Source organism: Leptodactylus fuscus, chromosome 9 (genome assembly GCF_031893055.1).
Source record: "Leptodactylus fuscus isolate aLepFus1 chromosome 9, aLepFus1.hap2, whole genome shotgun sequence".
Taxonomy (NCBI): domain Eukaryota; kingdom Metazoa; phylum Chordata; class Amphibia; order Anura; family Leptodactylidae; genus Leptodactylus; species Leptodactylus fuscus.
In genome coordinates this window covers 42,172,369-42,194,296 of record NC_134273.1, presented here as the reverse complement: position 1 = coordinate 42,194,296, position 21,928 = coordinate 42,172,369, and the positions used below count along the sequence as shown (strand labels likewise).

At 42.4% G+C, this 21,928-nt stretch overlaps 1 protein-coding gene across 1 annotated transcript; it reads right to left on the bottom strand.

Annotated features, from left to right (window-relative positions):
* Positions 1-3,821: 3,821 nt before the first annotated feature.
* On the bottom strand, positions 3,822-21,706 carry KDELR3 (KDEL endoplasmic reticulum protein retention receptor 3). Its single transcript, XM_075287467.1, has 5 exons — positions 21,527-21,706; positions 13,048-13,148; positions 10,016-10,174; positions 4,548-4,800; positions 3,822-4,044 (listed from the first exon to the last, which is right to left on the bottom strand). Exons 1-5 carry the CDS (start codon positions 21,615-21,617, stop codon positions 4,004-4,006), a joined length of 645 nt encoding a protein of 214 aa, XP_075143568.1. The 5' UTR covers positions 21,618-21,706; the 3' UTR covers positions 3,822-4,003.
* Between the last annotated feature and the right edge of the window lie 222 nt (positions 21,707-21,928).

Below are 21,928 nucleotides of genomic sequence, written 5' to 3'. Positions count from 1 at the left end.
ATATTGTGTGTGTATATACAGTATATGCGATCATATTACATCTCGTACTGCTTACTGTCAAAATTTTTAGCCATTTGGATGGGCAGGGCTCTGTGATGGGTTACATTGCTGCACATGGAGTTGCAATATGTTTTCTTTGGTGAAGAAATGGGGATAGCAGATGTCTAAATGGTGCAGTATTACACATATTAGTAAAGTTGTTTGCTTTTAGGCGTTATTACATGGTAATGTGCAAATATTTAATATCAATTTGGCAAATAATAGAAGTAAAACAGAATTTACATTGGCAGAATACTGCTGATTTTGAGTTGTAGTCCGGTATAAAACTACTTGTTAGCTATCACTATGTTGCTATGCAAACCTCTGTCCTATTTATAATCTGCCATCTAAAATTCTCCATTGCTACAGAGAATGTTGGCGCTGAATAAAGATTTTTACTATTTTGGTTTAAACTGTAAAAAAATCTGAAATCTTAAAATTGAGTTTTAAACAAGATCTGAACGACGGTGAGTCCGGGACAAGTGTAAATCTAACCTGATCCATTAAATGGATCAGTTGAAAAGAATGGACTCAGTAACATCAGTTAGTGTCTGTTATCATCCTGTGGGGTTTTTTTGTGTTCTGCTATATGACACTTAATGGGGCTCTATCATTGAGAAAAGTAATTTTTAACTAAACCTATACTTGCATAGTCATTAGAAAGGCTATTCCACACGAACCTTTTGTATATAAATTGCCTCAGTAGTTTTTAAATGAGACAAATTTTATTCATATGCTAATTAGCCTCCAGCATGCATTGGAAGTTTCAGTGAGCACACTCTCCACAGGCTGCTGCCGCCTCACCTACCTGCTCTCACACATAGCAGAGACAGTGCTCACTGAGACTTCCGGTGCTTGCTGGAGGCTAATTAGCATATGAATAAAAACTGTCTCATTCAAAAACTACTGAGGGGATTTCAATACAAAAGGTATGTGTGGAATAGCCTTTCTAAAGGCTATGCAAGTATGTGCTTAGTTAAAAATGACTCTTCCTAATTGATAAAGTCCCTTTAAATGGATGACCATCCATTACTGTCCGTTAGCTATAGACACTTAATGCCTGCCATAAGTCTTTTGAACAGACACAAAAGTCCTGCCCCCCCCCCCCCCCCCGAATATTATGGCTGCTAAAAAAAAACAAAAAAAAACAACAGATCAAGTTCCATTGAGATCTTTTTATGAAGTTATGACAAATCTGTTAGCGTCCGTTAACATTTTGTAATGGATGCTAGCAACGGACAATACTAACCATGAATGCTCCCTATGTTCACACCTGCACAGAAACTGGCAGAAATCGGTGGAGAAGAAAGTCCTGTACAGAAGACTTTTCTCTCTGCTGGATTCAGTGTAAAAACGATGAAAGTCCAATGAACCGCATTATAGTCCTATGTCTGCGAGTAACTGCTATTTTGGCGGTCGGACTCTCCCAGTGCAGATGTGAACCTAGCCTTATTTTTTTTGCTAATCTTGAACAAAAAGTAATCCAAAAACCAAACTTTGCATATTTTTGAGCCAGGCTAACTTGTTGAGTGGTGTGCAAAAAAGTATCTACAGTGTTGGCCAAAAGTATTGGCACCCCTGCAATTCTGTCAGATAATACTCAGTGTCTTCCAGAAAATGATTGCAAGCACAAACTCTTTGGTATTATTATCTTCATTTATTTTGCTGGTAATGAAAAAACACAAAAGAGAATGAAAAAAAAGTCAAATCATTGATCGTTTTACACAAAACTCTAAAAATGGGCCGGACAAAAGTATTGGCCCCCTCAGCCTAATACTTAGTAGCACAATCTTTAGACACAATAACTGCGAACAATCGCTTCCGGTAACCAGCAATGAATTTCTTACAATGCTCTGCTGGAATTTTAGACCATTCTTCTTTGGCAAACTGCTCCAGGTCCCTGAGATGTGAATGGAGCCTTCTCCAAACTGAGCTCTCTCCACAGGTGTTCTATGGGATTCAGGTCTGGACTGAATGCGGGCCACTTTAGAAGTCTCCAGTAGAGATGAGCGAACACTGTTTGGATCAGCCGATCCAAACAGCACGCACCCATAGAAATGAATGGAAGCACCTGTGACGCTGACTTTGCCGGCGTCACAGGTGCTTCCATTCATTTCTATGGGTGCGTGCTGTTCGGATCGGCTGATCCAAACAGTGTTCGCTCATCTCTAGTCTCCAGTGCTTTCTCTCAAACCATTTTCTAGTGCTTTTTGAAGTGTGTTTTGGGTCATTGTCCTGCTGAAAGACCCATGACCTCTGAGGGAGACCCAGCTTTCTCACACTGGGCCTCACATTCTGCTGCAAAATGTGTTGGTAGTCTTCAGACTTCATAATGCCATGCACACGGTCAAGCAGTCCAGTGCCAGAGGCAGCAAAGCAACCCCAAAACATCAAGGAACCGCCGCCATGTTTAACTGTAGCGACCGTGTTCTTTTCTTTGAAGGCCTCTTCTTCTTTTTTTTCTTTTTTTTTCCTGTAAACTCTATGTTGATGACTTTTCCCAAAAAACTCTACTTTTGTCTCATCTAACCAGAGAACATTCTTCCAAAATGTTTTTGGCTTTCTCAGGTAAGTTTTGGCAAACTCCAGCCTGGCTTTTTTATGTCTCTGGGTAAGAAGTGGGGTCTTCCTGGGTCTCCTACCATACAGTCCCTTTTCATTCAGACGCCGATGGATAGTACGGGGTGACACTGTTGTACCCTCGGACTGCAGGGCAGCTTGAACTTGTTTGGATGTTAGTCGAGGTTCTTTATCTACCATCCGCACAATCTTGCTTTGAAATCAATCGTCAATTTTTCTTTTCCGTCCACATCTAGGGAGGTTAGCCACAGTGCCATGGGCTTTAAACGTCTTGATGACACTGCGCACGGTAGACACAGGAACATTCAGGTCTTTGGAGATGGACTTATAGCCTTGAGATTGCTCATGCTTCCTCACAATTTTGCTTCTCAAGTCCTCAGACAGTTCTTTGGTCTTCTTTTCTCCGTGCTCAATGTGGTACATACAAGGACACAGGACAGAGGTTGAGTCAACTTTAATCCAGTTCAACTGGCTGCAAGTGTGATTTAGTTATTGCCACCACCTGTTAGGTGCCTCGGGTAAGTAACAGGTGCTGTTAATTACACAAATTAGAGAAGTATCACATGATTTTTCAAACAGTGCCAATACATTTGTCCACCCCTTTTTTTATGTTTGGTGTGGAATTATATCCAATTTGGCTTTTTGACAATTCTTTTTCTGGTTTTCCATTGAAGACAAATTAAATGAAGATAATAATACCAAAGAATTTGTGATTGCAATCATTTTCTGGAAGAAAATGAGTATTATCTGACAGAATTGCAGGGGTGCCAATACTTTTGGCCAACACTGTATAACACATACTGAATGAGGTACAGGGCAGGTATATATATAATACTTTTTTCTTTTTTTTTTGTCCAAATTGAGCCAGAATTCAGGTATGTTTAGCTTAGGAAGTGTTTTTTTTTTTTTTTTTTTTAAAGCGGATTCTGTCCAAAACTCTGTGTGAACTCTCCCTAAAACTCCAGAATGACTATACACCCTGCCTATTCAGCCACTAGGTTGCAGTCTGAATTCCCAGATCCTCTCTCATATCCATACCCATTACATGCTCATGAGCTTCAGAAATAGACTGCTGACAAATCTGTCATAATGGCAAGAAACTGTAAATCAAAGATAAACAAAAAAAAACAAAAAACCTTCACTTAAAAAGTGTCTAGAGAGCACCATTGCTTCATTTATTTGTACAAAGATATTTACAAGGGTGTATCCCAAATATATTTTATTATCAGGAAAGAAACAAAAATATAAAACCAAGTATACTGTCATCACCCAATTGTGGAAGGAGTTAATAAGGCACGTAGAGTGAATCGAGAGCAATGCTGTCCTCCGCTTAGTCCATAGCTTGCTCAATAGTTCATTAGGGTTGGGTCCCGGAGTCATGGTATTAAACAGGCATAGGCAGACTGAGCTTCTTGCCACGAAGAACTTTTTGGGGAGACAAAAAATAGAATTTACATTTATATATCATGTCTTATGTATTTCACTAAAACATAATAAAAGTGAAAGGAATCTTAGAATCATCACTATCAGATGGGCAGGGTCTGAAACCCACCATGCCGAGGATTATTTGTTACCTGCATGGAGCAGATGGCTATCTACACTGTAATAACTGTATTGTGCTCAACTGGAATTCAAGTGAATAGAAGCTTAGCTTCAATAGTGAGATATGGCCACTACACGGTATATGGAGCCCCTGCGTCTGGCTCTGTACACTGTGCAAATATCATGTGATTAGTGGACCAGCACTGATCTGATACTGCTGACCTATCCAACACGCAGGACATTGCTACCTGGTATTAAACAACTCTAGTAATAGTCCTGGTGTTACAACCGAACTGCCAACATGAATAAAGAGGAAAGTGAAAGTATCTATAAACTGTTTTTACATAGTTACCATTAGTTAATCTCTCCTGTTTTAGAATTCCTACCTTTAGTGATGTAGAGGTAGAAAAAGTCAAAGTAGAAGATGGTCTGTACAACTCCAGAGACCACAGCTATCTGGTCGTAGAAATTCTCTGTGTGGTAGCGCCAGATCCAGTTGGCCAAGTAAAGCATACGGTATAAGCCCAAGAAGAAGAGGTAGTGCGTGGTGATGGATTCAGCTTCGCCGGTCTTACTGATCATAAAGAGCTGGGGCAGAATGGCCACAGATTCCAGGTAAATCGAAAATGTCCAGAGTATCTAAAATGAACAAGATACAATATATCATCTACATCCAGATTATGTCATCACAAATACAGTACGTCCTGAAATCTCAAAATGTCACATTCATTCAGTATGTGGTCTGGTTATCACAAAGGAGACCGTACAATCTTACCCTTAGGAAGTACAATCATAAAAGACTCCTGGGGGACATTCAGTTTATTAATTATTTTTTTGTGCAAGTTTCAGATTTTCACAGTAAATGGAACATCCAAAGGAGCCCCAGTTACAGGGGGAAATATTTGTTGGCAGAGTGGTGAACTGACTTGAGTCTCCTAAGGCCCATCAGCTCTGCAGTGCCGGAGTCTCCCAGTGTTCCCCAGGACCATTAGAGGCAGCAGCTCTGCCACTGCCTGTGCTCATTACATAGGAGTCATTGAGGGCTATATATGTGAAAAGGAGACAACAGAAATGGTTAGAAGCCTTCTTTATCTTCTCTTGATCCCAGGCTGCATCTGACAGTCAGAGACTCAACCTCCCCTGCTACACTGCCCATGACATAAAGTCCATGGCGGTTACCTTAATGGTTCTTTGTGTCTGTGTAAAGAATGAAGACACTGCAGGTGACAGGAGGAAAGATCATTCTCTGTACATAGGTGACACCTATATCCTGGAACTTTTCTTCAGGATATTTTCACTCCTTACCAATAAGAAGGGACATGTGCTCTCCATTTGTCACATTTAGGGGTCTTTGAGCAGCTGCACAATTATGGACCCCCTTGTAGGTCATTTGTTGGCTGTAGCACTTGGATGTTTACCAGCAGTTCGATCTCAAAAGTGCATGACACCCATGAGTTACCCACAGGTGTAAGAATAAGTAAGTACATTGGAATTGGACTTCTAATTACTAATTAAAATGTGATCTGTTCTAATTATTATGGTTGTTATAGATAAACACAATCTAATAGCACAAACAATTGTACCAGTTTTATCTTTTATTGAGCACAATGATTAGATATCACAGTGCAAGAAGAAAATATAAGTGAACCTCTGTTTTAATAGCAACAGCAAAATGTCATAAAGTGTTTCACTTAAGGAGATGCCTGTGTGTCCTGATACCTACTACCATCCTGTGTGTCCTGACACCTACTACCAGCCTGTATGTCCTGACACCCACTACCATCCTGTGTGTCCTGACACCTACTACCAGCCTGTATGTCCTGATACCTACTACCAGCCTGTGTGTCCTGACACCTACTACCAGCCTGTGTGTCCTGCTACCATTACCAGCCTGTGTGTCCTGCAACCCACTACCAGCCTGTATGTCCTGATACCTACTACCAGCCTGTGTGTCCTGATACCTACTACCAGCCTGTATGTCCTGATACCTACTACCATCCTGTGTGTCCTGCAACCTACTACCATCCTGTGTGTCCTGACACCTACTACCAGCCTGTATGTCCTGATACCCACTACCAGCCTGTGTGTCCTGACACCTACTACCAGCCTGTGTGTCCTGCTACCATTACCAACCTGTGTGTCCTGACACCCACTATCAGCCTGTGTGTCCTGCCACTCACTACCAGCCTGTGTGTATCGTGCTACTTGCCTTGGTTGCTATCTACCTCTGTCCTGCTAGCAATTATGCTATTTTCACCCTCGTGCTATTCTACACCTAGGCTTCCTCTTGTCCGGTCACCATCCAGCTGTATACCATTTGTGGTCACAAGGTTCTATATTATTGAGGGGTTGTCCCGCTCAAAATTTTATTATTTAAGGGTATGTTCACATAGAGTTTTTTTCCCAGCGGATTTTGCTCCCATTGACTTCAATGGAAGCCGCTCTCTTCTTTTTTCCACTAGGTAGTAGCGGAAAAAAAGAAGCGACATGCCCTATCTTGCCCAATTCCGCAGCTGAATCAGGCATCCACGGCTCGAGACATGTTCCAGTGTAGGCCCATTCATTTGGGCCCACACAGGAGCAGAATACGGTGATAGAATGCTGATGCTGCATCGGCATTACGTTGCGTTGAGCCGCTTGTAATGTTCACACGGTGGAAAAGGTTTCCGCAACCTTTTCCTCCATGTGAACATACCCTAATAGTGCTGCTGAGGGGCCTATAAACATGACAAAGTAATACTCGCTGCTGTTTAAAAGGCCTCAGCAATCACCTCTTCACAAAAGGCATAGCAGCTTGTGACTTGCTGCAGCGCCCCCTAGCACAAATGGTACATCACTACTGTATGCAGACAAATGTAGCTGCTGAAAATACGCAGCTCAAGGACTCTGGATGAAAAAAGAACAGAATTTTCTATCACATCTTATTTTAGAGAAATTTTCCCCTAGTGTCCTATGAAGAATGGCATGGCGTACCCCAATTTTTATTTGGCATACTGAAGGACATTTGTAAGGTGTGCATTAGGTTTATAGTATTTCTAATATATACAGTGGGGCAAAAAAGTATTTAGTCAGTCACCAATAGTGCAAGTTCCACCACTTAAAAAGATGAGAGGCGTCTGTAATTTACATCATAGGTAGACCTCAACTATGAGAGACAAAATGAGAAAACAAATCCAGAAAATCACATTGTCTGATTTTGTAAGAATTTATTTGCAAATTATGGTGGAAAATAAGTATTTGGTCACCTACAAACAATCAAGATTTCTGGCCCTCACAGACCTGTAACTTCTTCTTTAAGAGTCTCCTCTTTCCTCCACTCATTACCTGTAGTAATGGCACCTGTTTAAACTTGTTATCAGTATAAAAAGACACCTGTGCACACCCTCAAACAGTCAGACTCCAAACTCCACTATGGTGAAGACCAAAGAGCTGTCAAAGGACACCAGAAACAAAATTGTATCCCTGTACCAGGCTGGGAAGACTGAATCTGCAATAGGCAACCAGCTTGGATTGAAGAAATTAACTGTGGGAGCAATCATTAGAAAATGGAAGACATACAAGACCACTGATAATCTCCCTCAATCTGGGGCTCCATGCAAAATCTCACCCCGTGGGGTCAAAATGATCACAAGAACGGTGAGCAAAAATCCCAGAACCACGCGGGGGGGACCTAGTGAATGAACTGCAGAGAGCTGGGACCAATGTAACAAAGCCTACCATCAGTAACACACTACGCCGCCAGGGACTCAGATCCTGCAGTGCCAGACGTGTCCCACTGCTTAAGCCAGTACATGTCCGGGCCCGTCTGAAGTTTGCTAGAGAGCATTTGGATGATCCAGAAGAGTATTGGGAGAATGTCCTATGGTCTGATGAAACCAAACTGGAACTGTTTGGTAGAAACACAACTTTTCGTGTTTGGAGGAAAAAGAATACTGAGTTGCATCCATCAAACACCATACCTACTGTAAAGCATGGGGGTGGAAACATCATGCTTTGGGGCTGTTTCTCTGCAAAGGGGCCAGGACGACTGATCCGGGTACATGAAAGAATGAATGGAGCCATGTATCGTGAGATTTTGAGTGCAAACCTCCTTCCATCAGCAAGGGCATTGAAGATGAAACGTGGCTGGGTCTTTCAACATGACAATGATCCAAAGCACACCGCCAGGGCAACGAAGGAGTGGCTTTGTAAGAAGCATTTCAAGGTCCTGGAGTGGCCTAGCCAGTCTCCAGATCTCAACCCTAGAGAAAACCTTTGGAGGGAGTTGAAAGTCCGTGTTGCCAAGCGACAGCCCCAAAACATCACTGCTCTAGAGGAGATCTGCATGGAGGAATGGGCCAACATACCAACAACAGTGTGTGCCAACCTTGTGAAGACTTACAGAATACGTTTGACCTCTGTCATTGCCAACAAAGGATATATAACAAAATATTGAGATGAAATTTTGTTACTGACCAAATACTTATTTTCCACCATAATTTGCAAATAAATTCTTACAAAATCTGACAATGTGATTTTCTGGATTTGTTTTCTTATTTTGTCTCTCATAGTTGAGGTCTACCTATGATGTAAATTACAGACGCCTCTCATCTTTTTAAGTGGTGGAACTTGCACTATTGGTGACTGACTAAATACTTTTTTGCCCCACTGTAACTGTGGACTTCATAGCTTATGAAATGTAGAAAGGGTTATAGGGATATCATTTGTTATTCTACTTTAGTTTTTGTTCTGCATCACTTTCAGCTAGCAAACACCAGCAAGACCTTTGTCAATATTTGTGAAGGTGTATATTACAATACTTGTTCCAGTCTGACAATTGTACTATGTTGTTATACTTAAATCTCATCTGACTTTAGAGCTATCTTATGGCTAAAGCCAACAGTAAAAAAAGGTCTGTGGAAAAAACTGTGGCGGAAATGAATGGTTTTTCCCGCAGTGCTTTTCACAGACACTCTGCAGACTAGGGGGAACATGGTGGCTCAGTGGTTAGCACTGCAGCCTTGCAGTGCCGGAGTCCTGGGTTTGAATCCCACCAGGAACAACATCTGCAAGGAGTTTGTATGTTCTCGCCATGTTTGTGTGGCTTTCCTCCCATTCTACAAAGACATACTGATAGGAAAAAAAAGTACATTGTGATCCCTATATGGGGCTCACTATCGACTTTTTGCTTCGATTATACCTACAGAGAAATTGCTGATGTTACTGTAGGTATAATTGACAGGCTGCGATTTCCAAAACCACGGTGGTTTCCACTGCATATATTTTTCTGCAATGAGAGGATGGATTTGCTAGAATCTACGCTGCAGTGACTGTAATATGCTGCGGCGTTTTCGTCACGTGGGGCCCCGGCCTATAGGAGATAATACCTAATCACTCATGTAACATTTGCCCTTTGTTACTACCAGAGATTTGTTTGTCAGCTTTCTTGCTTAGGCTGAGGCTCCACCTTGCGGTAATGCAGCTTTTTTTGCGCCTTTTTGAGCCAAAGCCAAGAATGGCTAAAAAAGGAATAGGAAATATCTAGGAAATTCTTATACTTCTACCTTCTGCTCAATCCACTCCTGGCTTTGGCTCAAAAAAACAAAGCAAAATCTGCAACAAAAAAACGGCCCTCACTTCGCTTTTCATGGGCACCATATTTTTAATGTCCCATCATCTGCTATAACCTTACAGCAAATGCCAAGAAGGGGTTAATTTTCAACTTGTTTAGCCCCAGCAGATTGTATCATTCATTCTCATCTGCGTAACTCGAGCTAGCGGTATTAGTAAATTAATATAATAAAGACAATTCCTATGTAATACAACATTACACTGTTAGCTGTAGCGTTCTTGGTTTTAGATATTGGCCTCTTACCTCCAGAGGTGTGAATTCATAGTTTTCTAAGAAGGAGAGCCCAATAACAGGCACCAAGAGAAATTCCAGTCGGAATGTATCATTCTCACTGTCATATGTCTTCCGAAACCTCACGTAGATCAGATAAATTGTGATATATGCACAAAATAAGAATATGATCTGTGGAGAAATGAGGGAATATGTAAGGTTAAAGGTCGTATTGGGTTTAAGGAGTTTTACCTCCTGTGTAGTACTAATAATTCATTCACGTAGAAACCTCTATGGGACCTGCAGCTGTGTAGGAAATGGGTCACTATAAGACATTGGAGTCGGGGAACCCCATTTTTGAGGCAGATGCAGTTTCCAGGGGTAGGACCCATGAGAGACTGAGAATGTGAAAATCTTAAGGAGCTCATGTCACTGGTGAGTGTCCTTGTTATGTCTGCAGTAGTATTCCCATTATCGGAGGGGAGAGCTTGCTTTTGAGGATTCTCACCTGACTCATGACAACTGACAGCATGCAGATTTAACGCCACACTCCAGTAATTACGTACCTATTCCTAAAATCTATATAACATGCAGATAGTGTTACCTTATTTATTTCTTGCTGTCTATCTGAAAATTCACGAGATCCTTCACTTCCTTTGCTTTATGTAATCTCATACTGAGCTACGGGGAATTATATGTCTTTCTCCTATCTACAAAAGTCACAGTTAGAGATGAGCGAACACTAAAATGTTCGAGGTTCGAAATTCGATTCGAACAGCCGCTCACTGTTCGAGTGTTCGAATGGGTTTCGAACCCCATTATAGTCTATGGGGAACATATACTCGTTAAGGGGGAAACCCAAATTCGTGTCTGGAGGGTCACCAAGTCCACTATGACACCCCAGGAAATGATACCAACACCCTGGAATGACACTGGGACAGCAGGGGAAGCATGTGTGGGGGCATAAAAGTCACTTTATTTCATGGAAATCCCTGTCAGTTTGCGATTTTCGCAAGCTAACTTTTCCCCATAGAAATGCATTGGCCAGTGCTGATTGGCCAGAGTACGGAACTCGACCAATCAGCGCTGGCTCTGCTGGAGGAGGCGGAGTCTAAGATCGCTCCACACCAGTCTCCATTCAGGTCCGACCTTAGACTCCGCCTCCTCCGGCAGAGCCAGCGCTGATTGGCCGAAGGCTGGCCAATGCATTCCTATGCGAATGCAGAGACTTAGCAGTGCTGAGTCAGTTTTGCTCAACTACACATCTGATGCACACTCGGCACTGCTACATCAGATGTAGCAATCTGATGTAGCAGAGCCGAGGGTGCACTAGAACCCCTGTGCAAACTCAGTTCACGCTAATAGAATGCATTGGCCAGCGCTGATTGGCCAATGCATTCTATTAGCCCGATGAAGTAGAGCTGAATGTGTGTGCTAAGCACACACATTCAGCTCTACTTCATCGGGCTAATAGAATGCATTGGCCAGCGCTGATTGGCCAGAGTACGGAACTCGACCAATCAGCGCTGGCTCTGCTGGAGGAGGCGGAGTCTAAGGTCGCTCCACACCAGTCTCCTTTCAGGTCCGACCTTAGACTCCGCCTCCTCCAGCAGAGCCAGCGCTGATTGGCCGAATTCCGTACTCTGGCCAATCAGCACTGGCTAATGCATTGTATTGGCGTGATGAAGCAGTGCTGAATGTGTGTGCTTAGCACACACATTCAGCTCTACTTCATCGGGCTAATAGAATGCATTGGCCAATCAGCGCTGGCCAATGCATTCTATTAGCTTGATGAAGCAGAGTGTGCACAAGGGTTCAAGCGCACCCTCGGCTCTGATGTAGCAGAGCCGAGGGTGCACAAGGGTTCAAGCGCACCCTCGGCTCTGAAGTAGCAGAGCCGAGGCTGCACAAGGGTTCAAGTGCACCCTCGGCTCTGCTACATCAGAGCCGAGGGTGCGCTTGAACCCTTGTGCAGCCTCGGCTCTGCTACATCAGAGCCGAGGGTGCGCTTGAACCCTTGTGCAGCCTCGGCTCTGCTACATCAGAGCCGAGGGTGCGCTTGAACCCTTGTGCACACTCTGCTTCATCAAGCTAATAGAATGCATTGGCCAGCGCTGATTGGCCAATGCATTCTATTAGCCCGATGAAGTAGAGCTGAATGTGTGTGCTAAGCACACACATTCAGCACTGCTTCATCACGCCAATACAATGCATTAGCCAGTGCTGATTGGCCAGAGTACGGAATTCGGCCAATCAGCGCTGGCTCTGCTGGAGGAGGCGGAGTCTAAGGTCGGACCTGAATGGAGACTGGTGTGGAGCGATCTTAGACTCCGCCTCCTCCAGCAGAGCCAGCGCTGATTGGTCGAGTTCCGTACTCTGGCCAATCAGCGCTGGCCAATGCATCCCTATGGGAAAAAGTTTATCTCACAAAAATCACAATTACACACCCGATAGAGCCCCAAAAAGTTATTTTTAATAACATTCCCCCCTAAATAAAGGTTATCCCTAGCTATCCCTGCCTGTACAGCTATCCCTGTCTCATAGTCACAAAGTTCACATTCTCATATGACCCGGATTTGAAATCCACTATTCGTCTAAAATGGAGGTCACCTGATTTCGGCAGCCAATGACTTTTTCCAATTTTTTTCAATGCCCCCGGTGTCGTAGTTCCTGTCCCACCTCCCCTGCACTGTTATTGGTGCAAAAAAGGCGCCAGGGAAGGTGGGAGGGGAATCGAATTTTGGCGCACTTTACCACGCGGTGTTCGATTCGATTCGAACATAGCGAACACCCTGATATCCGATCGAACATGTGTTCGATAGAACACTGTTCGCTCATCTCTAGTCACAGTCTCACTTCCTATATGGTGAATCTCCATGAAGTGTTCCTGAATATCTCTATGAACTATTGTGGAAAAGCAACCACAGCTATCATCTATATTAGAGACTGGGGGATCTGGCTTCCATTCTCAGGACCCCCATTGATAGGGTGTATATAACCAATAGGCATAGAATGTAGTGGAAAAACACAATATAACAATGAGATGATGCCTAGCTTCTCCTTACCTTCATCACTGTGTTATAGACAGATAAGAATACCGTGAACAAATCCAAGTAGCGCGTAGTAAATACAAGAGCAAACAATAGCTGACTTTTCCCTGATATACCTGGAAAATAAAATACAATAAAATATCAATGTTTAATCTTGTATATCTCCTGTGTATACATGTGCAAAAGGAAATTCCTGTAAAAAAGCTCATATCACACATACACTTTATTTTTTGTGCATGGGGTATTTATAAACCCATATACTCCAGGGCTGAGAACAAGGCTAGCCACAGATGCCTCAGCCCAACAAGTCTATTATAAGTCACAGCAGAATACTGACATGAATTATATATGAAATCTACATCAGTACCTGACGAGTGAAGATTTTAATTTTGGTGCACAGAAGCACACCTGAGGCCGAGCACTGTCGAGGGTCCGACACCTGGGCCCCTGGTCGATCAGCTGTTAGAAGAGACTGCGGCATTTACATGAGAGTTGCAGACTCTTTAGTACTCGGTAACACCCGTACATTTGTGTAGTTGCTCACAGTGCCATGCATTTTTTGCAGCGGCTGTGCTTGGTATCACAGATTAGCCCATTCACTTGAATGGGACAGAGACACTCTCAGCTCATGTGAGAAGCAGAAGCGATGTTCAGGGAGTGCCGCTGCCACTACAGACTGCTGATGTATGGAGGTCCTGGATGTCAGATCCTGAGATCATCAGTTTAAAAGTCCTGGAAAGCCCCTTTAAGAAACTTCTTCAATGTCTAATAAAAGACTGTATAACAGACAATGTAAACCAGGCAGAGTAAAACTTCACCTGCTCACAGTGACTGATGCTGGATGAAAAATCTAGTGTATTTTTACACGAATATAACCACCACCTATTTGTTGGCATATTTTCTTTGCATATGCCATAATTTTGTCAAACCAAAAGCCTATGAAAGAAGACCCGTCCTGTTCTCCTACCTACTGATCCATCTGTAACCTTCACTCCATCTCCACACTCCATGAATACTTGGTCTGTTCTCTTTTACATCAGATATTCTACCAATGAGATCCATTAGAATTGTGGATTTCAGCTTCATAAAAGCTAGACAAGTGGAAGCTACACCCACATGTGAGTATAAAAACATCAAATGTCTAAGATCTTGGAAAATCTTATTCCTATTGGTGTATCTAAATATGGCTAAAATGACATGCGGCACAATCTTGGAGCAAACGGAAATTACATGAGTAAGTAAGTAGTGTGATCTACTTTCGTACAAGAACTGAGTTTATCAGTAGATCAGATATCACACTGTATCTGTGGCCTTCCACATTACACCTCACAGTATCCGGTCCCATCCTAGTCATAGTACATAAATGATCATGCATGATGACCGAGTGTATAAACCATTAAAGGGGTAATCCAAGATATACAGTTTTAAGTAAGAAGGCCAGGGAAAGTGGAAAAATAAATCATGCTAACCTGCCCCCAATGCTCCGGGGTCTCCCACCACCAGGGTCCACTCCTGCTGCTCCAATGGTCTTGTTCTGGTGGCAGTCCTTACCGCACATGACCATTGTGACCAATCAGCAGCCTCAGTGGCCTACGGAAAGGACACGGGATGGGTAATGTATGTGATTGACTTCCTGGTTCCTTTCCTTAGGCCACTGATTGACTTTGGCGGTCACAGTAGTGACTAGGCTGTTTTGGACCTTAAAGGCGTAGTCCAGTAATTTTTATATTTATGACCTTTCCTTAAGATACAGTTCAAGGCACATCTAATGTGTGTACTTACAGTATACAGTGCATGGATCTGGAATAAGATCACTCCATGCCTAACGATAGACCAAAAATTTTAAAAAATCTTGGACAACCCCTTTTATGATAAAGCCATTTTTGTTTTTTGTTTGTTTTGCCATCAAAAACAAAGATAATTTTTTTTCTTTTTCCACCAGTATAGCAGTTTGAAGTCTTGAAGTTGTAATGGTTAATGCCACCATTTTGGGGTACATATACCTCAACAATTTAATTTAATTAACTCTTTTTGAGGGGGAATACAAAAAAAAAAACTATTAATGACATGGCATAAATAATAAGATAAATGTATTCTCTGGGTTGAGATATTGCAATAGTTTTTCTTTCTTAAGTTTTACTACTTTATCACAATAAAAAACATTTAGATTGACAACCAAAAAAATCCAGCATTTTACATTATCCACAAAGTGGATGGGATACTGTCTATTCCCATCCACACACTGCAGAAAAATCTAAAAATATCTGCAGCGGAAAAGTTGTGTTTTCAAAAACACTGGTGGTTTCCCTATATAGTTATAATAGGGCAGAAAGTCTGTAGAGGAAAACTCTGCAAAAAGACAATGAAAAACTTTATGGAAAAAAATGCTATGCACAATATGTGTGACCGTGTACAAGAGGGACATACAATGGGATTATAAAGAAGTTTTAAGGCAATTCAGTAAAATCCATGCACCCCTTTAGACTGAAGCCTCATGTTACGGAAATGCGCTTTTTCTGATGCAGATTTTGCTGTCAAAGCCAGGAGTGGACTGAGCAGAAAGGCGAAGTATAAGTAGTTTCTGTATATTTCTTACTTTCTTTGTAGTCATTCTTGGTTTTGTCTTAAAAAAAAAAAAAAAAAAAAAAAAAAAAAAAAAAACACAGCAAAATCTGCAAAAAAAAGCTGAGTTTCTGCAACGTAGGGCCTTAGCCTTAGGTTATGTTCACACAGAGTTTTTTTCCAAGATGAAAAAATCTGCTTCAGTAAATGAATGAGAGGAATTTTTTGAGGCCTCAAAATCAGTCTGAAAAAACTCAGTGTGAACATACCCTAAATTGTAGGTGTTCTGTATTGTTGTGATCCTCCTCTTCTAGGCTGTACAATTTTGTTTATATGGCTATCTGGCCACTGACATTAATATTATACGGAGCCATCTCTATCATTAAAAGCTATGATCTACATTCACAAGCATACATCTGAGAGTCTGCAACGTCTGGCAGAAGCTAAAAGAAAATCTGTCACCGGAGAACAGCTTCTCTTTATATGGAAGTCGTCCACAGACACCGCGTAGCAACATGTCCACACCTTACATAAGTGGAGCAAACACTGGACTTTTACATCCAGATCCAGAAGTGTTAGCTTTGGGCCAGCACCAGCAGCAGACACTAGCACTTCTGTCTTATAGGGCACCTTTCTATAATCACAACACGTACTGGTCAAATTGGCTAAAAAATAAAATCTAAATTTTTGTTCAACCTTATGGACAGTTTTCAACTTTAATCTAAATTTACTTGTTTTAACCTAAAAAAAAGTCAAAGATGGGTGCAGCGAGGAGCCACATATATGTGATGGTGGCTTCCTCGTCCTAACATGTGACTGTTGACTAGAAGAAACTGCTGATCATAGATTATGGTGGGGAGGAGAAAGCCTGCATGGAATATATCAGACTCTGGGGCGGGCGTAGGATCAATTTCATGATTCCGATGAAAATCACAGTTGTGCTTTTTTGAAATAATCTAAATATTATTAATCGAAAATTTCATTACTTGCCCAACCCTCATACCTTTAAGATTTACGGTCACTGTAATGCATAATTGTACCAGGGTTATAGTAACATACAGTATATAATATACTAGTAGAAGGACCTGGCTTTGCATGGGTACATTTATTTTCTGTTTGTGTAGTGGTCCCATAAGAATTAGTACTGGTCTATTTGGTATGTCATTTGTGTGTAGTGTAAATACGTTTCAATTTCTAAGAATGCTGACATCCAGTATGGCAGTCCGGACTATTTATGCTTGTGTTGTTATGGAAACCTGGTAAATGAAATGTGAAGTTATTTTGGCTGATATACATCATATGACTGAATATTTAAGGATCTGCAAACGGCTATTGACTAATACAGATCCTAAATAGCTTGCTTGCAATGGAAACCTAGTGTAAAACTGTGTGTATGTCAAGACTGAAGAACCTGCGAGTTTCCATTGGTCCTTAAGTGTCATATTATCATGTGTATCTCAGTTTGGATATGAGTGAAAAACCTGTGAATGGTTGTTATGGAAACCTGGAGTAAAGCTGTGTGTATGTGACCTTATGTAACAGTGTCATCCACAGCACCCTGCCCCACTAAAGCTGACCTACAGAGGCAAAGAGAAATTTCTGGGTTGTTAAGGAAACCTGGAGTAAAGTTGTGTGCATGTGGAGAATAAGCGCCTGCAAGCTTTAATTGGCTGATAAGGAACATGTGACTGTGTGTATGACAGTTGGAATATGAGTGAAAGACTTGTAGGCTATTGCAGGTCATATTTTGGGAATACTGTATCTTAGGAATGGTACGTCCTAGGAAGCTGAGACCCGGTCTAAAACCTTCCTGGACACCTGATGTACCTGTGTGGCATATTTGGTGAAGATCGGCCCAGTCATTTGGTTACGCATAAAGAACAGACAGACAGGAACTCATTTTTATATATAGATATAAGAGATATATGTTTTAAAAATGATTAAAAAAAACAGGTGGCACTCCATAGAAAATAGTAAAAATTGTGGGTTTATTATTTTCACTATTTTTCTAAAGGAAAATGTTTGTTTTGGTACCGTGTTAGCCAGTGGTTATAAAATATAAAAAACAAAAAAAACTTTGCAAGTCTTCAGTAGGTGATACCTTTTTTAATGGCTAACTCATAATGATGACAGAATATGACGTTTCGAAGCTTTCCTCTGAGCTTCTTCTTCAGATATAACTAGTTATATCTGAAGAAGAAGCTCAGAGGAAAGCTTCGAAACGTCATATTCTGTCATCATTATGAGTTAGCCATTAAAAAAGGTATCACCTACTGAAGACTTGCAAAGTTTTACTATTTTTCTACAGAGTTCCACCTATATTTTTCCTTTTTTTTATATTGGAACTTTCCTGTACCTTTAGACTGGCACCCTTCTCTTGCTGGTGCTGTCTTTATTTGGACATATATGCGCTGTGCATTAAATGTCTCATAAATACAAGCCCCACCTCGAGGACCCACACCTATTTACAGAACAGTGGTCACCAACCCATGTCCTGCCAGGTAAGGGGACTGTTTCTGTCCCAGGCAATGGGAAATATGAGATAAAATAATAAACCAAAGTATATACCTGTAATGTCTAACGTACATCTTTGATTTATCAATGTAATTTATTTATTTACAGGAGCTATCTCATATCTTAGGAAAGTGTCAGTTTTCTACAGTATGTCAATAGTCATAGCTATTTGCATGGGCTGAATGCCTTGTTGTAACATGTCTTACCTCAAGGCAACAAATGCAAGTACAGTTACAGTGAAGAAGCGAAGTCTAGGTGACCATGTTGGCTGACTACAGGAGCTATCATGTAGGAATGTCTTCAGAATACAGCAAAAAGCAACAGACTAGAAAAAGTTAACCTTAGTTTTTTGAGTTGCTACCCTGAAGTGTAATGGTCATGCCATAGCAGTCAACAGTAGCCGTATGTTTCCATAAACTACGATATAGAATAAGAGGCCACATTCATACAGTACACCTATAGATCTGTGCAGGAGCAAAGCCTGAAGACTGATCTATAAAGGGAATAAACTTCTGGATTTTATACATCTTATATATTATTTCAGAAAATTTTTTATACCTTTTATAAACATTAAAGGGTTTTTCCGGGCCCTAAATATCGATAATTTATCATTAACTATTATGAACTATTAATTCCACATTGATGTATCTATGAAACATACATATACAAAAGAAACCGGTACAATGGGAGAGAGGACCCTGCTCACGAGGACTCACAATCTATAAGGGAAGCGAGAAGGTGATAGTAGGGGAGGGGTACAGGCTGTTCAAGAGGTTGTCCGGAGAAAAAAAAAACATTTAAAATATACTGTGGGAGGTGAAAAAAAATCATACTCGCCTGTTCCCGATGCTCCGGAGTCTTCCCAGCACAGTTCGGTCCTTCCAATTGGCCCGAAAGACACCAGGGAGACACCAGAGCACTGGGGAAAGGAGAGGATGACTTTTTTTTCCAACTCCTTTGGCCTATTTAAAATATACAAATTTTGCCTGGGCAACCCCTTTCAGACAATGTAACGACGGTAGGTTAAGGTTTCTTTCACACTTGCATTGTTTCATCCATTTTTTCGTCATAGGAGCAGAACAGACTAAACATTTAAAGTGGGTCTGTCCAGTAACAACGAATCCCCAGGGCACCCCATTGACTATAATGGGGGTTACAGCACTTTTTCAGCCTGATTTTAGACAAACTCTGCACTAGCAGCTTCGAATGGAGCCTCTGATGCAGATACAAATGTTCCCTTACTGGAGATTGCAGGATTTTAGCACACTGACCCCTTATATTGTAATGGCCCCATACACATGCCCAAGTAATATCACAGGTCCGTGTATGGGGTTGTGGGCCCGAAGCACAACTCAGGACTGTCAGTACTACACCTATCTGTTTTGTGGCCCAGGCTCCTGAAAGTGAATGGGTCCACGGATGAAGAAATCCAGGTTTTGATGCAAACACATTAGAAAGTTTTTCACCGGAGGGAGTGATCAACAGTGTCAAGGAAGAGGGATGGAGTAGAAGAGGGTACTGTCGTTTGGACATGGCACTTGGTAAGTTGCTTACAAATTTGCTTAGGATGGTTTCTGTGGAGTGATGGAGTCGAAATCAGATGGTGGGCGGTCAAAGAGTGAGTCGTATGAGAGACGGGAGAGTTGTTTGAGGAGTTTTTGGGAGGCAGGAATAAACATATGAGCTGATAACTGGACAGAGAAGATGGGTTGAGGGTGAATTCTTTACAGAGTCATACGAAATTCTAGGGAATAACTTCATGATCGGTGGGGCCCAAGTGCTGGGAACGCCACTGATCCTGAGTACTGGGGTTTGGTTTCCTTGATCTGACAGAGCACCAGGCTGAGCATGTGTCCTGCTACTCCATTCATTCTCTATGAACGCTCTACTAATAGCCAAGCCTAAGGCCCCATGGGACATCCCACAGCAATAAAGTGCTGCAGGAACGTATCGCGGTTCTCCCTGCAGCGCTTTAAACAAAAAGTTTGCAGAGTTTTCCTCAACAGACTTTCTGTTTCAATTATACCTATGGGGAAACCACCGGCGTTTCCATAGGTATAATTGACTTGCTGTGATTTCCAAAACCGTGCCGGTTTTGGAAATCACGGCATGTCTGCACAGCGGTTTTTACCGCAAAGTGCGCATGGTATTCGCTAGAATCCCTTTCGCTTCGCCTGTACTGTAAAACGCTGCAGTGTTTCCTGTGGTGTTTCCGTCCAGTGGGGCCCCGGCCTAAATTGGGTTTTTCAGGGTCATGGATCCTGATTATCAATCAAGGGTATGTCATTAATATCAGATTAGTGGGGGTCCGATACTTGGCAGCCCCACTGATCAGCTGTTCACTGCAGCCACTGGTGCCGGAATTAACACAGAGAATGGAACAGGAAGGATGTGAGCAGCAGTAGGTCAGTATGGCTGATATATAGTGATATATAGTGAACACGGCTGTGCTGCCAGCTCCATTCTCTGCATTAGTTTTGGCAGCTGCCGAGGGAAGCAGATAGGGGTGCCCAGTGGACAAGCAATCATTAATTGTTATTAATTGTTAATCATTAATCATTCCATTGCTCATACACTGACAAACGCATTTTCTCAAGAATTGGTGCACTGTTCACATGGGGAAATGATTGGGAATGAATCCCTTTAGAGACACCCACTGTAAGAGACATCCAACTCCGGACACACACTTTAGATATCTATTGGCCAAAATGGCTCGTTTCGCCCCTATTGGGTGATAAATGGCTAGGTAAATGCCAGTAATATTCATTCGTGGCCAACTGACAGTAGACTTAGTCTGCTGCTTTTTTTTTAAACCAGAGGCTCACAGAAACCACCAAAAATTGGCAGAGAGAAAAGTTCTGCAGAATGGTCTAGAGTAAACCTAGCGCCAAATGCCCTCCTCGTCGGGCGACCCACTTGTTAATGTATGAACAATCCCATAACAGACAGTACCGCTGCATAACAGCCATCCCAAATCTAATATGTATGGCCGACCTTAGGGACAGGTTATTTTACACTAAACATACTCATCAATGTTCTATGGAAGTTTTCTGGTTATGAGAAGTCTCTTGGGCCAAGGCGCCCCCACCCCAGCCCACTTTATTCTTCACCCCGCTCACTTTTGCAAGGCACAGAATGAATGATGTGGTGTATCATTGCTGCAGAACAGAACGGTGCACCACATTAACACCCATCTATGTCCGAAACCATGGGTTGGTAAATTCCCCCTTGGGATGGTGCCATCTTATACCAGGCCTGCCACATAGGACAGTCCTGCAATCCTGTGCACAGTATCATGGACACTGATAGTGAACACTACACTGAGAATGACAGAGAGAAGTCACCATAAACTTCTGACCATACAATCCCAATGTCTCCCCCACATCTACCCCTCCCCCACCCAGTGCCCACAACATACCAGCACAGGACTTGGTCTTCCACATCTTCATCAGCAGGATGATCATCGCCAGTAAATGGGAGACGTCTCCTAAGATTCTAAAGATATTCATCTTTCCCGAGCAGACAGGACGATGCAGACAAGAACTGAGCGATAATAATCGGTGCCTGCAAACTTAGTGCCCGGCTAGAAAGTTGTGAGAAGCAGCAGCAGCAGCAGCAGCGCACGCCTGGCCCAGGGCTGGCGGGGGTGCCCGGTGTGTGCTGGCAGAGGTGCCCCGGAGACTGCAGCCTGACTGACTCCCCAGCTAGCGGGTGACGTGGACACCGGAGCACTGCATGGATGGGAGGAGGTGATGGGGCTGGAGGAGGAGGAGGAGGCTGCACAGCGCTCAGGTCCTGAGCTTTAAAGGGGCTTCGCCTC

What these genes read in the sequence shown, in the direction of transcription:
- KDELR3 (XM_075287467.1), bottom strand. Translation starts at nt 21,617, where the DNA reads ATGAATATCTTTAGAATCTTAGGAGACGTCTCCCATTTACTGGCGATG. An exon ending in TCTATAACACAGTGATGAAG is followed by an intron (nt 10,175 to 13,047) that starts GTAAGGAGAAGC and finishes ATTTCTCCACAG; the next exon opens with ATCATATTCTTATTTTGTGC. An exon ending in ATGAATTCACACCTCTGGAG is followed by an intron (nt 4,801 to 10,015) that starts GTAAGAGGCCAA and finishes TGTTCATTTTAG; the next exon opens with ATACTCTGGACATTTTCGAT.